This window comes from Ranitomeya variabilis, chromosome 2 (assembly GCF_051348905.1).
Source record: "Ranitomeya variabilis isolate aRanVar5 chromosome 2, aRanVar5.hap1, whole genome shotgun sequence".
NCBI lineage: Eukaryota > Metazoa > Chordata > Amphibia > Anura > Dendrobatidae > Ranitomeya > Ranitomeya variabilis.
This window is the reverse complement of record NC_135233.1, coordinates 74,676,196-74,691,690: the sequence shown is the minus strand read 5'-3', so window position 1 is coordinate 74,691,690 and position 15,495 is coordinate 74,676,196. Positions and strand designations below refer to the sequence as shown.

Here is a 15,495-nt window from a genome sequence, read left to right as displayed (position 1 = left end):
TATACCCTATTGGGAAGATAACTATGCTGGTGACTATTTTTTGTTCCACAAAATTTCTAAAGATAGGAAACTGTGTTTGACCTTTTATTATTTAAGTTGTTCATGTAAAATAACAACAGTATGCCATACAGATGTTCAAATCAGGCATACGGATGGTAAACAATCATAAATAACAGACATACAAATGCAACATGGATAATAAAAATCGGATATGCTGTAAATAATATGGTTTCAAAGCAGTTAGGTTTTTTCTGGGCGAAAAACTGAGTATTTTGCATACACTTGGGTGAATTTGGCCTAAGTCATCTCAATAATAGAAGGGGAAAAAGTGTTCTATTCCTTGAACTAGAAAATGCATGTGGTTGTGTTCACTATTATAGCCATTTCTTTCATGCAACAATTTGGTCTAGATAGCATTAAATTGGAATTCACAGAATCCTCATATCCTGGGAAGTTATTTGCAGATGATGACACTGCTCTCCCTCTCAGCTCCTCCTAGATATACGAACAAAAAGGACGGGATGGATGAGTACATGGATAGATGAGTACATGGATGGATGAGTACAGGACTGCCACTAGAAATTTCGGGGCCCCATACTGGCAAAATTTTCGGGGCCCCCTTGAGACTCCACCCAGGCTCCACCCCAGCCCTGCCTCCATGCTCCACCCCTCGAACTGGCCACAGTCCCACCACTCTCTCTTGGAAAATCTCCACTTCTCACCTATCACACATTGACAGTTCCCATCACCAGATCACACATAAAGCCGGCAGCTTTTGTTTTGGCCAAAAGATTTTTTAAGCCACCAAAATGACAAGGTAGACACTTTTGGCCAGGCCCTACTCTACTGTAACCTATTAAATATTTGTTAAAATATGCAATACAATTTAGGTTTATTTTTATTTATTTTTCAATTTTTAAAATGACCTATAATACCACATACAAGGAACAAATACCACAGCACCATGACCAGACACCATATTACCACCACAGTGACCGAATAATATCAAATACAAGGAACAAATACCACAACACCATGACCAGACCACATATTACCACCACATAGTGACTGAATACTACAATACTGATCAGTAATAAAAAAACACCCCACAATACTATCACCATAAGTGCCAGTATTCACAGGAGATCTGTACTTAGTATGCAGTGTCTGTGTACAGGTAATACAGTGATCACCGGTGACATTATACACAGGAGCTCTGTATATAGTGTACAGTGTAGTGTCAGTGTATAGGTAACACACTGACTCACCAGTGACGTCTCTAGGTGAAGTCCTTCATCTTTCATCCAGAACAGATCGCCATCACTTCATCCAGCCAGGACTCGTTTCTGCAGGGAATAACACAGTTATCTCGAGTTCCACTTGCAGAACACATTACTTAATTTTCCCAACTTCTACATTACACCACATGAAGAAGGCAATATAGTATCACTCTACACAGTAACAGGACCGCCCCCCATTTAAAACAGTAAACTAAAAAAATAAAATAAATACATCACTGCAGTAATAATATCCCTTAATTAGCCCCTATGGTAATAATATTCGCCATCCTAGCCCCCGTGTGTCCCATTCCTGGCATCAGCCATATGTTCTCGCATCCTGCCCTAATGAGTATCCATTCTGCCCCATATGATCTCCCCATCCTGCCCCATCTGTCTCCATCGTATCTATCCTGCCCCATGATCCTGCCCCATCTGTCTCCAATCATGCCCCCAGTGTCTCCAATCATGCCCGTATCACCATTCTGCCCCATCTCCAATCATGCCCCCTGTGTCTCCATTCTGCCCCATCTGTTTCCAATCCTGTCCCATCTGTCTCCAGTCATGCCCCAGTGTCTCCAGTCATGCCGCCATTTCTTTCATCCTGCCCCCTGTGTCTCCAATCATGCCCCGTATCTCCAATCTGCCCCTCTGTCCAGCTTTCTGCCCCTGTGTCCAGCTTTCTGCCCCAATGTCCAGCTTTCTGCCCCAATGTCCAGCTTTCTGCCCCAATGTCCAGCTTTCTGCCCCTGTGTCCAGCATACTGCCCCCGTGTCCAGCATGCTGCCCCCGTGTCCAGCATGCTGCCCCCGTGTCCAGCATACTGCCCCCGTGTCCAGCATACTGCCCCCGTGTCCAGCATACTGCCCCCGTGTCCAGCAAACTGCCCCCGTGTCCAGCATACTGCCCCCATGACCAGCATTCTGCCCCTTTGTCCAGCATTCTTCCCCTGGGTCCAGCATACTGCCCCCGTGTCCATCATACTGCCCCTGTGTCCAGCATACTGCCCCCGTGTCCAGCAAACTGCCCCCGTGTCCAGCATTCTGCCCCTGTGTCCAGCATCTCCTCTGCCCCTGCGTCCAGCTTTCTGCCCCCGTGTCCAGCATTCTGCCCCCGTGTCCAGCATTCTGCCCCCGTGTCCAGCATTCTGCCCCCGTGTCCAGCATTCTGCCCCCGTGTCCAGCATCTCCTCTGCCCCTGTGTCCAGCTTTCTGCCCCTTTGTCCAGCATTCTGCCCCTGTGTCCAGCATCTCCTCTGCTCCTGTGTCCAGCTTTCTGCCCCTTTGTCCAGCATTTTGTCCCTGTGTCCAGCATCTCCTCTGCCCAGCTTTCTGCCCCTTTGTCCAGCACTCTGCCCCCGTGTCCAGCATACTGCCCCTCCTCCTCCTCCCCCCCCCTGGATCGCCGCTACCAAAAAAAAAAATACTTCTTACCTGGCCGTGTGCTCCTGTGGCGGGCGAAGCTTACTTCCTCCACGCAGGTGTAGGACGCACTCGCCGGCGGCTGACGATGACGTCAGATGCCGGCGAAGTGCGACTACGCACTGCGGCCGCTCAAGTCTGCTGCCAGCCTCCGACTGGCTGGCGGTGGCTGTTAACTATTGACGTGCGGGCACGGGCCCACACATCAATAGTGTGCCGCAGCGCCTGAAGGGGGGGGCCCGGTGAGCAGATTAGACGGGGCCCGATGCGGGCCCCCTCTGCCCACTGGGCCCCATACGCCAGTCATGGCTGTAATGTCCTGATGGCGGCCCTGGATGAGTACATGGATGGATGAGCACATGGATGGATGAGTACATGGATGGATGAGTACATGGAAGGATGGATACATGGATGGATGGATGACTGATACATAGATAAATGGATGAATAGACCGACAGATGGATATTTAAATGTAGATAGATAGATAGATAGATAGATAGATAGATAGATAGATAGATAGATATTGGACTGCTGTTTTAAATATTCTTGAAGTTTGGGCCTCAATATGAATGACGTTATGGTGAATAAGTTGAAAACTTGATAATTGTAAATTGATACTAATAAACAGCTCTTTTTGCATGTTTGCATTCAGAAGGAACAGATAAAAACGCACAGTCACCTCCAACAAAGAAATGTAAAGCCAAAAAGACAGATCCGCAGGACAAGCCTGATGATGGTACGTTACCAATAAATTATTGCATCAGATTATGTTAATCCCATATGTACATGTTTTCTTTCAGATGTCCATTGCAAATTGTATTGCAGTGTTTTATTCTACATTATATTATGCTGATTACATTTGACTGTAAGTGCACATCTTTAAAAGCATCCTCCCCAGTACCTGCAATAATACGTAATAAGATAAATCACATTCAAAAAAGTCTGACACACGCACAGTCAGGTTTAATGTTTTGGAAAGCTTGATATGTGAGGTACGAACTTGGTAATAATCATCTCCATGTGTCACTCAGGATACTCCTATTCCTATTTATATATATATAACCAACCCGTATATATAACCAACCCGTTTTAGGCTTTAAATGCATACAAATTCTACATACATTTGTTTATTGCATCAAGACTTTTTGACTTTTTCAGGAACTTATTGTTAAACAAAATACAATTAATAAAACTATTTTACTAAATTGTAAAATGCTCTTATTAAAATTATAACATTTGTGTTGTTGGGGTCAATTTTGACCCAGGTCTAATATAAGAGTAAAAAAACAATAAGTAGTCCCAAAACTGAACTCATAAACACAATATAAACCAACAGCCCACAGCCAGCTCTACCTCCAACAACTTGAGTTAGGGACATGTCCAGGCATGTATGGCCAAATCAGCTTAGAGTTGGTACTTTGCAGAGTATACATCTCCAGTTTACACATGCAACAATGAGGAGAAGATTTGATGTAAGCCAAATTCTGGATTATATCTTAGATGATAATGAATCACACACACAGCAGCAAACTGATACAGATGAACAGGTTTCTGAGGAGGAAGATGATGTGGAGTATTAACCGGAAGACACAGACAGTTCTGATCAGTCTGATGAGGAGCTCACTGGTGCTGAAGCTGCTCCCGCTGAAAGATTCAAATCCAAAAGTGGCAAGATCAGTTGGAGCTCAGTACCTCCAGATGTACATGGCAGGGCAGATGCTGCAGATGTCATAAAAATGACCCCTGGGATCACAAGGTTTGCTGTGACAAGAGTAAGTGACATCAAGACATGTTTTGATCTGTTTATGCCATTGTCAATAAAAAAAAGTCATTATTGCTATTACAAACCTTGAAGGAAAGAAGTCCACGGCAACATGTGGAATGACCTTCATGATGATGTCCTGGATGCCTACATTGGTGTTCTTCTGAGGCCACTGATAGTCTCTGGGACGCATCGACAGGCAGGAATATTTTCCGCGCAACAATGTCACTTCAAAATTTTCAAATGATATCAAGAGTCCTCAGATTTGACAACAGAGACACCAGAACAAAATCTGACAAACTTGCTCCCATCAGGGATGTTTGGGAGAAATGGGTGCAGCTCCTTCCACTGATGTTCAACCCAGGGGCAGAGGTGACAGTAGACGAATGTTTTCTCCCTTTCCGTGGAAAATGCCCCTTCCAGCAATACATGCCAAGTAAGCCAGGCAAATACGGTATAAAAATCTGGGCAGCCTGGATGCAAAAACTAGCTATGCATGGAATCTACAGATTTACACAGGCAAGTCTGCAAGCGGCATCCCTGAAAAAAAAACAAGGAAAACGTGTAGTCCTCGATATGACTACTGGACTGCAGGGTCACAACATTACTTGTGACAATTTTTTTTACCAGCTATGACCTTGGACAAGAAGTTCTCAGGAGGAAAATCACCATGGTGGGCACAGTGAAAAAAAACAAACCTGAGCTGCCCGCTGAATTGTTGCAGATGAAGGACAGGGCTCCACTTTCCTCAAAGTTTGTTTTTACAGACACCACCACAGCTGTTTCATACTGCCCCAAAAAACGACGGAATGTGGTACTGATGTCCTTACTTCACAAAGATGCAGCTGTGTCATCAGGAAGTGACAAAAAGCCCAGAATCATCCTGGACTATAACAAAAACAAAGGAGGAGTGGACAACCTGGACAAGCTGACTGTCACCTACACTTGCCAGCGAATGACTAGGAGATGGCCAATGGTTGTATTTTACAACATCCTTGATGTGTCAGCATGCAATTCATTTATGTTGTGGACCCACATTCACCAAGGATGGAATTCAAAGAAAAAAACAAGCGGAGGATGTTTCTTGAGGAACTAGGAAGATCCCTTGTAACGGCGCACATTGACCAAAGGGAACGAGTGCCCCGAGACCCAGCCGCTGCAGCCTTTGTCCGACAACTCCAGAGCTCAACAAGTGCTTCGTCCACACCCACAGCAACACAAAGAGCATCATCACCAGCTTCCTTCTCAACCAGGCCTGCCTCAACATCAACCACAACAGCCACAACCCCAGTGAGACCACCTGATTCTAAAAGAAACAGGTGTCAGGTCTGCCCTAGCAATAAGGACAGAAAGGCAAACACATCGTGCTTCGCCTGCAAAAAATACCTCTGCAAAGAACACACAAAAAGTGTCACTTTTTGCCACACATGTATCTAAATACTAATGCATCTAAAAACTAGTACTTGATTTCTGTTGATTTGATTTGCTTGATTGATTGTTTGTTTGTTTGACCTAGAAAAGCCACTTTTTATTATTATTGCTATTAATGTTAATATAATTTTCATCTTTTATTTGTATTAAAGTTCTATAAAAAAAAAATCTGTTTTTTGCCTTTTTCATAAAGTAGTTAGATATGCGTCAAAATTGACCTGTAACACCATAGATGTTACTAGAGTTAATAATATAAAATATATATATGTATATTTTTTTTACATTTAAGAAATGTGTTCTAAAACCCTTCAGTAATAGTCAGGTAATATAACAAACTTTTTTAAGTTTGTATTATTCTCTTGACGTTCATTTGACAATATTTTTATATTGAAAATGTAGGGTATGCTCTCAAATGAAAGGCCCAGAGGGCCACAACAAAAATATTAAAATCAATCCTTCCATGGATGAGAAACCCTAACAAGGTACCTAAGAGGTTAGAAACAAATTGGATCATAAATAACTGTTTTTAGGGTATCCTAGGGGTGATGTAAGACACGGGTCAAAACCGACCCGTTAACATAAGAAAGAGTAACAGAAAGCTAACACTAGAGGAAGGATATACAGTGCCTTGCGAAAGTATTTGGCTCCCTGGAACTTTTCACCCTTTTCCCACATATGATGCATCAAACATAAAGATACCAAATGTAAATTTTTCGTGAAGAATCAACAACAAGTGGAACACAATTGTGAAGTTGAACAAAATTTATTGGTTATTTTAATTTTTTGTGGGAATTCAAAAAATGAAAAGTGGGGCGTGCAATATTATTTGGCCCCTTTAACTTAATAGTTTGTTGCGCCACCTTTTGCTGCACTTACTGCTGCAAGTCGCTTGTGGTAAGTCTCTATCAGTTTTGTACATCGAGAGACTGAAATTCTTGCCTATTCTTCCTTGGCTAACAGCTCGTGCTCCGTGAGGTTTGATGGAGATCGTTTGTGAACAGCAGTTTTCAGCTCTTTCCACAGATTCTCGATTGGATTGAGGTCTGGACTTTGACTTGGCCATTCTAACACCTGGATACGTTTATTTGTGAACCATTCCATTGTAGATTTTGCTTTATGTTTAGGATCATTGTCTTGTTGGAAGACAAATCTCCGTCCCAGTCTCAGGTCTTTTGCAGACTCAAGCAGGTTTTCTTCAAGAATGGTCTTGTATTTGACTCCATCCATCTTCCCATCATTTTTAACCATCTTCCCTGTCCCTGCTGAAGGAAAGCAGGCCCAAACCATGATGCTGCCACCACCATGTTTGACAGGGGGATGGTGTGTTCAGGATGATGAGCTGTGTTGCCTTTGCGCCAAACATATCGTTTAGCATTGTTACCAAAAAGTTTGATTTTGGTTTCATCTGACCAGGGCACCTTCTTCCACATGTTTGGTGTGTCTCCCAGGTGGCTTGTTGCAAACTTTAAACAACATTTTTTATGGATATCTTTGAGAAATGGCTTTCTTCTTGCCACTCTTCCATAAAGGCCAGATTTGTGCATTGTACGACTGATTGTTGTCCTATGGACAGACTGATCCACCTCAGCTGTAAATCTCTGCAGTTCATACACAGTGATCATGGGCCTCTTGGCTGCATCTCTGATTAGTCTTCTCTTTGTTTGAGATGAAAGTTTAGAGGGACAGCCGGGTCTTGGTAGATTTGCAGTGGTATGATACTCCTTCCATTTCAATATGATCGCTTGCACAGTGCTCCTTGGGTGTTTAAAGTTTTGGAAATCATTTTGTATCCAAATCCGGCTTTAAACTTCTCCACAACAGTATCACGGACCTGCCTGTTGTGTTCCTTGGTCTTCATGTTGCTCTCTGTGCTTCAAACAGAACCCTGAGACTATCACAGAGCAGGTGCATTTATACGGAAACTTGATTACACACAGGTGGATTATATTTATCATCATTAGGCATTAGGACAACATTGGATCATTCAGAGATCCACAATGAACTTCTGGAGTGAGTTTGCTGCACTGAAAGTAAAGGGGCCGAATAATATTGCACGCCCCACTTTTCAGTTTTTGAATTTCCTAAAAAATTTTAAATAACCAATAAATTTTGTTCAACTTCACAATTGTGTTAGACTTGCTGGTGATTCTTCATTTCTTCATTAAAAATTTACATTTGGTATCCTTATGTTCAAAGCATGATATGTGGGAAAAGGTTGAAAAGTTCCAGGGAGCCGAATACTTTCACAAGGCACTGTAAATATATATATATATATATATATATATATATATATATATATATATATATGTATATATAGATTTTTTTTTCTTACTGAATGAATACATTAAAATTAAATTTCTTAGAAATTGACAAGGTTAGAAGAATTAGTCTCTTTTTCCTCCAGAGAAGTGCCACTCTTGTGTAATGCATTATTTCCAAAGCCAACAATGTGACAGCACCATGAGTGCAGAATAAAGCTATGTTCACACATTTTTTTTTAGTTCAAAATTATGTTTTTCAAAAAGGGGGGTGTTGGAATTTTTTTCTTTGTGGAAGAGGTTTGGAAGATATTTTTTTTCCTGAGCAAAATCGCATCTTGTGAACAGTAAAGGTACCTTCACACGAAACGACTTTACAACGAGAACAACAACGATCCGTGATGTTGCAGCGTCCTGGATAGCGATATCGTTGTGTTTGACACGCAGCAGCGATCTGGATCCTGCTGTGATATCGCTGGTCGTTGAATAAAGTTCAGAACTTTATTTGGTCGTCAGACCGGCGTGTATCGTCAGGTTTGACACCAAAAGCAACGATACCAGCGATGTTTTACGCTGGTAACCAGGGTAAATATCGGGTTACTAAGCGCAGGGCCGCGCTTAGTAACCTGATGTTTACCCTGGTTACCAGCGTAAAAGTAAAAATAACAAACAGTACATACTCACCTGCGCGTCCCCTGCCGTCCGCTTCTTGCTCTGACTGAGCGCTCACACAGTACAGGAAGCGGACGCCGGGGGACGCGCAGGTGAGCATGTACTGTTTGTTATTTTTACTTTTACGCTGGTAACCAGGGTAAACATCGGGTTACTAAGCGCGGCCCTGCGCTTAGCAACCCGATGTTTACCCTGGTTACCCGGGGACCTCGGCATCGTTGGTCGCTGGAGAGCGGTCTGTGTGACAGCTCTCCAGCGACCAAACAGCGATGCTGCAGCGATCGGCATCGTTGTCGCTATCGCTGCAGCGTCGCTTCGTGTGAAGGTACCTTAAGGTGACTTTTCCAAGTACATAAATAGAATTTTCCAAGCATTTTTTCTAATTGGCTTTTGATGAAGAATTTGGAGAGTATGTGCTTTAAAAATGTCAACAAAAAGATCCATGCATACATAGCCTTACAGTGCCCAGTCAAAAATGGGTCTAGAAGAAGTCCTTCATTGGAACAGAACAACTCATCTATAAAAAACCCTTTTAACTTTCACAATTTTGGTTGTGGGACAGAGCTGATCCCAGGATTTCTGTTTCTTGCACTAGTTCTTCATTTGATTCCTTGATACTGTCTAGTGTAGGTGGAACTAGAAAAGTTCAAGGGTCATTGTTGCAATGAGAATGGAAAAACAATGGAGAAGTGAACAGGTGAGGCTCGGTAGAATATTAAATTGGAATAATGGAGAAAGATAATGTAGTCAGGCTCACCAAGTTGGTATCCAAGGATGTAAAACTGTGGGGCAATCAGGAACCTAGTCTAAGAAGCCAGTTGTCAGGTAACGGAGGTCAGGCAGAACAGGTATGGGGTAGGTATATGTTCAACTGAAACTAATGCACAAGCTTAAAAAGAATTACAGGACTAGTATAGATGATGCAGAGCTTAGTCTGATGTTCTGAAACACTTTCAAGTAGTGTCCCATAGGCTTGGAATTGTGCACAGGCGTAATCCAACATCCCTATCTGTGTGAATTAAATCTTTTTGGGGGTTACAATACTGTGTGCAGTGATATCTGGATGGTGGACCCTTAGGTTCATAACCTATGGTAAACTGAAGTTTCAAAAGTTCAATTCTGGGTGAAAACCAATATGGCCTCCTCAAAGATCCAATGGCGGTTATGACTTAGCTTTCCTAGACTGTTGAACGTGAATGACAAAATCACCTAATTACATAAAATTGCTATTCAGGACTCTGGAAAACTAGACAACTCATGATGGATTTGGAAGGATATATGCACACCGAGTATTTTTGTTGAGATTTTGGAGCGGAAACTGAGCGGAAATTTTCAAAATCTTCAAAATCTTGGGAGTTTCCACTCAGTTTCCACTTCAAAAACTTAACAAAAAGATTTTGTCCATATATCCTACCCTGATGGTGACAATTCAGTACTTACCCAACAGACATAGGACAAAGCTGTGTTCAGAGATGAAGCTCTTGTCTGAGATAGTAGTCACCATGATAGAAACTAGATGGATCCCATTATGGTGCTACATAATTGGGTTTTGCATATTAATGGAACAAATAGGAATGCATATGTGAACAGAACCTAAATTGAAATTTTATCAACAATTACACAAGGAAATCGGTCCTAAATCTATTTGTACTGCCATTTTTTTTAAGGTAGAAATTCTATTTAAGGATCTATGGTTAGTCAGTATTTAGGAAATAATTTTTATTAAACATTAATAATTTATTTCATTTTGACAGATATTCCTGATTCAGTATCAGGTATTATATCTGGCTGCTCACCTTAGCTTACTTGATAGTCTCTCTCAGCACTGGATGACATAAAGGAGGATATATCTGCGTGATTTCAGCCAGCATTGTGAGCCAAAAACCTTTTACTGAAACTGGAGGAATATATTTGTTATAAATGACTGCATGATTAAACAGAAAGCCGAAGATAAATTAGTCGCCACCTCTTTGCGCAACATTTTCTAGTTTCTATTATGCATAATTATAAATGCTGTACTTTCTGTATTATTAAAACACATATTTCCCTTCTCTCGCATTATTAAGGAGCCCTGAACGCGGTGACCTTTACAGAAGTTTACTGTACAATTAGACAACTTTCTTTTTTTCTATTAGTAATAAGATGCTAATTTTTTTATATGATTCTCAAGTGGAGAAAATTAAATGTTACATTATGAAACGACTAAGAAAAGATACTGTACTTATCTATATATAATCGTCTAAGGGGCACTTCCGTCTGTTTGTCTGTCTGTCTGTCTGTTTGTTCGTCTTGCTGTCACGGAAATCCCAAGTCGACGATTGGTCGTGGCCAGTGGCCGCGACAAATCAGCGACGGGCGGAGACCGGCCGCTAAATGGCAGCTCCCTACTCCCCTGCAGTCGGTGTCCCCTCCATACTCCCCCCCCCCCCCCCCCCCAGTCAGCGCCCGCCACCCACATAGTGTTTCAGCAGTCCATTAAAAAGACTGTGTTACACCGCGGCATAACGGCGGTGTAACGCAATCTCTTAACGCTGCTATTAACACTGTGTGATGAAATTTTTACTATTGATGCTGCCTATGCACCCCGTGTGCGCATTGTTTGGATCTGGTGGCGCCTTAAAGGTACAGGAACTCCCAATTATTTCCTTTCACCTTCCCCCTTTTTTCTATTATATTGCACGTTGCACCTTGCACTATTGTTTGGTTTATATACATGCTCACGTTCTGGGTATTATTAGTGCTTCTGATTTCCAGCTTATTCACATGAATTTGAGGTCACTTGTGGAATATTTTTCCCCCTTTTTTTACACTTGGATTTTTTCCGTGGGAGTCCTGCATAATATTTTATCCTTTTTGGTGCCCCTTATGCCTATTTAGGTTTATATATATTGGTGAATCTTTTTATATATATGTCGCCTATTATCTTTGCTTTCAAACATGTGCACACAAATTATGTTGTAACCATTGCAAATAAAGTAATATTTTAAACGTATATCCGTGCCACTAATTTCTTTGAGTTTTGTCTTTAGTTCTGGTGGTTGTTTTTTTCTACATATGTGAGTGGTCTCCACTCTTTCTCCTTTGTTGCACTGGGGTTCATTGAAAGGTTCCATGAAGTGTAATCGTTTCGTTATAGAATTTATTGGCCCTATGGGGTGTTAACAATTTTTCTTTGCTTACGTGGCTGTGTTATATACTACGAGGCTGTACTTTATCCTGCACCCAGAACCAACAACATCCAGTGCCTTGAACCCCCAACATCCGGCGACCAATCAGTGACCGACGCAGTCCAGCCGCGAATTGACACGGGATTTAAACCACGCTTCGCTGATTGGTCTCGCCCGGCCAGCCGCGCCCAATCAGTGATATTGGCGTGGGATTTAAACACCACTTCAATGATTGGTCGTGGCCAGCCGTGAGCTACCAATCAGCGAGATTGGCGTGGTATTTAATCACTGCTTCGGTCATTGGTCGTGCCTGGCTGGCCGCGACCAATCAGTGACTAGCGCAGTCCGGCCGCGAATTGGTGCCAGATTTGAACCACGCTTCGCTAATCGGCCAGCCGGGCACGACCAATCAGCGATATTGGCGTGGAATTTAACCCCCACTCACAGCGCAATGTACATACATGCATACATATTCTAGAAAACCCAGTGCATTACAATTGGGCCACCATCTAGTATAGTTACATAATAATGTATAATTACACAGTTTTGTGACAAAAGGAGATAAAAACATTCTGCTTGTGAACACTCTCCTGTTGAAAAAAACCCACTGAATTAGTTTAACAATATAAGGTGTCCTTCACACGTCTGTATAAAACACGCATGTGAAAAACCGGTATCATCAGTGTTTTGGATCCATTTGTCATCCATGAGTCCTTTTTCACCATGTATGCATTATTAGTGTTTTTCCTGTATTGGTAAAGTAAGAAATTACAAAGCTTCACCTATCCTTTGCAATGTTATACATGTAGAGCACAGAGATGCCATTTCTCATGGACCCTTAGACTTGAATTGCCCCTTGTCATCCGAGGTGCTGGAAAAGAACGGACGTGTCTCCGAGTGGTAGACACGGTCCGTGTAAAATCACAGATGTGCAAAGCAGCCCCGAAGAATATAATGGGTGTATGTGATAGCCATCAAAAAACAGATACCACATGTACTAGAAATGAGTCACCCGCCAGGGCCTAGGGGTACTCTGTACCGGGTCTGGTATTTAAAGGGGATGTGTCACGGCGGCCATGACCCGGTCCATGGCCCTGGGCACCCATGTACAAGGGGAAGTCCTTAAAGGGGTTTGAATAAAGTTTGTGTTTGTGACGTCACCTGTGGTATTCGGGCAGGGATGACCGACGCTGCTTAAAGGGGTCCACTGGGGTGATGTTATGGCGGCTCCCGGTGTGTAGATGGAGATGGTGGGTAGTGTGGAAAGAAACAGAGGACACAGGTTTGCAGTCTCTTTACCTGCTTTACTGAAGAATTCAGGCAGCCACATTCCGGGGCACCAGATCACAGGGCAGGCAGGGTCCAGTTGGCTTGGAAGCGAGTTCAGAGTCCCCTTTATCAGGTGAAGTTAGAAACCTTCCTACTAACGCTGTGATGTAGTCACTTGCTGCCTGTGGCTTCTGTCAAGGTCCCCACTGTTCTCTCTGTCCTCCATAATGGTGGGACTCTAACCCTTATGTGAAGGAAACCCGGTTCCTCCACGTCACCAATCCGTGATGTCACTACACAGGCACAGCTCTCCGGCACCCCCTTTGTCTCTCAGGTCAATAAGGGAACTGCACCTTGAGCAAATGGCCGCCGGGGATACTGCCCTGTTACCCACGCTGGGTATTCTAAGATTCGCAATCATAGTAAAAGGATCAGCCCAAAATTAATTTATGATCTAATTGCCTTAAGGGTGCACTAGGTAATTACAAGAAATATACAGTCAAAATATATCAAGAGTTACAGTCAGAGTAAAATATAACAATAATAATACAAGGCTTAAAGGTATAAAACTTGAGGTCAATTTACCAGGTTGAAGGTCGCTTGTGGAAGCCAGGGAGCTCTGCGGTCCACAGATATAAGACTTAGTTGCCGGGCAGCCCCCAGAAAGCGTGTGCTTGCTCCCCTCTGGCAGGCATATGCCCTCTTGCTTAGTTCATGGTCATATTCTTCTGTTGTGTCCCACTCTCCAAGGGTCTCAGCTCTTCACCCTGCTGTGTCCCTCCCCCTGTACCTTGGTGGACTAAGAATCTCCACCCCTCAGCTTCCCTGCAAGATTTATTCCAATATCTAATAAATGGGATAACTGCTCTCAGGGTGATCGGATCAGTACCCGGACGGTACCAGCGCATGAGGTTTGTTCTGCCAGTCATATAGGGATCAAACCTGGACCCATTCGGTCGCTGTGGGAGGCTGATCTCCATATCTCAGGTTTCAGAACTCCCATGGACCCGGGAGTTGCACTGTCAGATGCACAATTTCTTTAGGGCAAGGGGGATATTTTTTATGAGCCTGTACCTCGGACGATGCGTCCATAATTCACGATTCCATGTTGGAGACGGTTCGACTGGAAGGCCATAATAGACGTGTATCCTGTGGCCACTTGACATGCGTGCTTTAATTATGCCCCCAAGCACCTCCTAGTCCCCTGCTGGTGTGGCTTCCTCATTGAGCTTTGAAGTACCTTCTGCCTGCTACACTGACCTTAAATCCATTACCATGCTAAAAGGAACTTTATTCATGAGAAAAGGTGGGGGCCAGGAGCACTCATCTCTGCAGACCTGTGACCAGGGGACAAAATGGAGTCACGCCAATCTCTGTTAGTATGCCCATCCAAGATGGCGGCCGCTCCCTCAGCACACCTTATGACAGGTGGCTCGAGCCTTTTTACAGGGTCTCTATCATGACCCGGGCTCTATGCGCCACTGTGTCTCCTAGGTATTAGGGCAGACAGGTGACTGTAGTCCAGCTGTCCTGCCGGTTTCTGCTGTAAGTCTTGGAGTCCTTCACAACCTCGGTCTTCTGACTATTGGTGTCTGTTCTCTGTAGGAAGGTAACCCAGTCGCAGCTGTCCTCCACAGTTCTCACTCTCCTATGCTTCGCTCTCCTGCACGCTCATTACAATGTGTTCTTCTTTCGGTATTATCTCTATCCAGGAGCTGCAGCATCTCACATGGCTGCATGGCCCCTTCAGTACTTCTGACTGCTCTCTTCTGTCTCTCTGACAGACTGTCTGAACTCACTTTCTCTCCAGACCAGATTATATCTATATAGGGGAGCCACCCATAAGCTGGATCAGAGCTCCCCCTTCTGGCCTAGAGTGTGAACATGTTGTATGTTTGTGGTTACCTGATAAAGAAGATCCTCCTTCACTTCCAAGCGTGACATCACTCTCCCTATGAGGAAAGCAATGCCATTGTGACAACCAGGACCCTGGGGTGTCACAGAAACACGGAAGTATGAAGAAGGTCTAAGTGGTTGAAGACACATCATCAGCTGCAGCGGTGATGTCACGTTGCCATTGCTGTAGCCAATCACTGAGTTCAGGCACTGCCGATGAAGACAGCACAAGCCGCTGATCTCAGTGATTGGCTATGGTGCTGTCCAAGTGACATCATTGTTGCATCTAATCAACAAAGAATGAAGCAAGGACTGAGAGGCAGAAATAAACCTGGTGTTAAG

The 15,495-nt window shown here is 43.5% G+C and overlaps 1 protein-coding gene across 1 annotated transcript in view; it reads left to right on the top strand.

The window, feature by feature from the left end:
- The window catches only part of MACROD2 (mono-ADP ribosylhydrolase 2), a 2,853,334-nt gene that overhangs the window by 2,608,784 nt on the left and 229,055 nt on the right, over positions 1-15,495 (top strand). Inside the window, exon 12 of the mRNA XM_077282574.1 lies at positions 3,351-3,434. Coding sequence (XP_077138689.1) covers positions 3,351-3,434 — 84 coding nt within the window. The remainder of the gene's footprint in view (positions 1-3,350; positions 3,435-15,495) is intronic.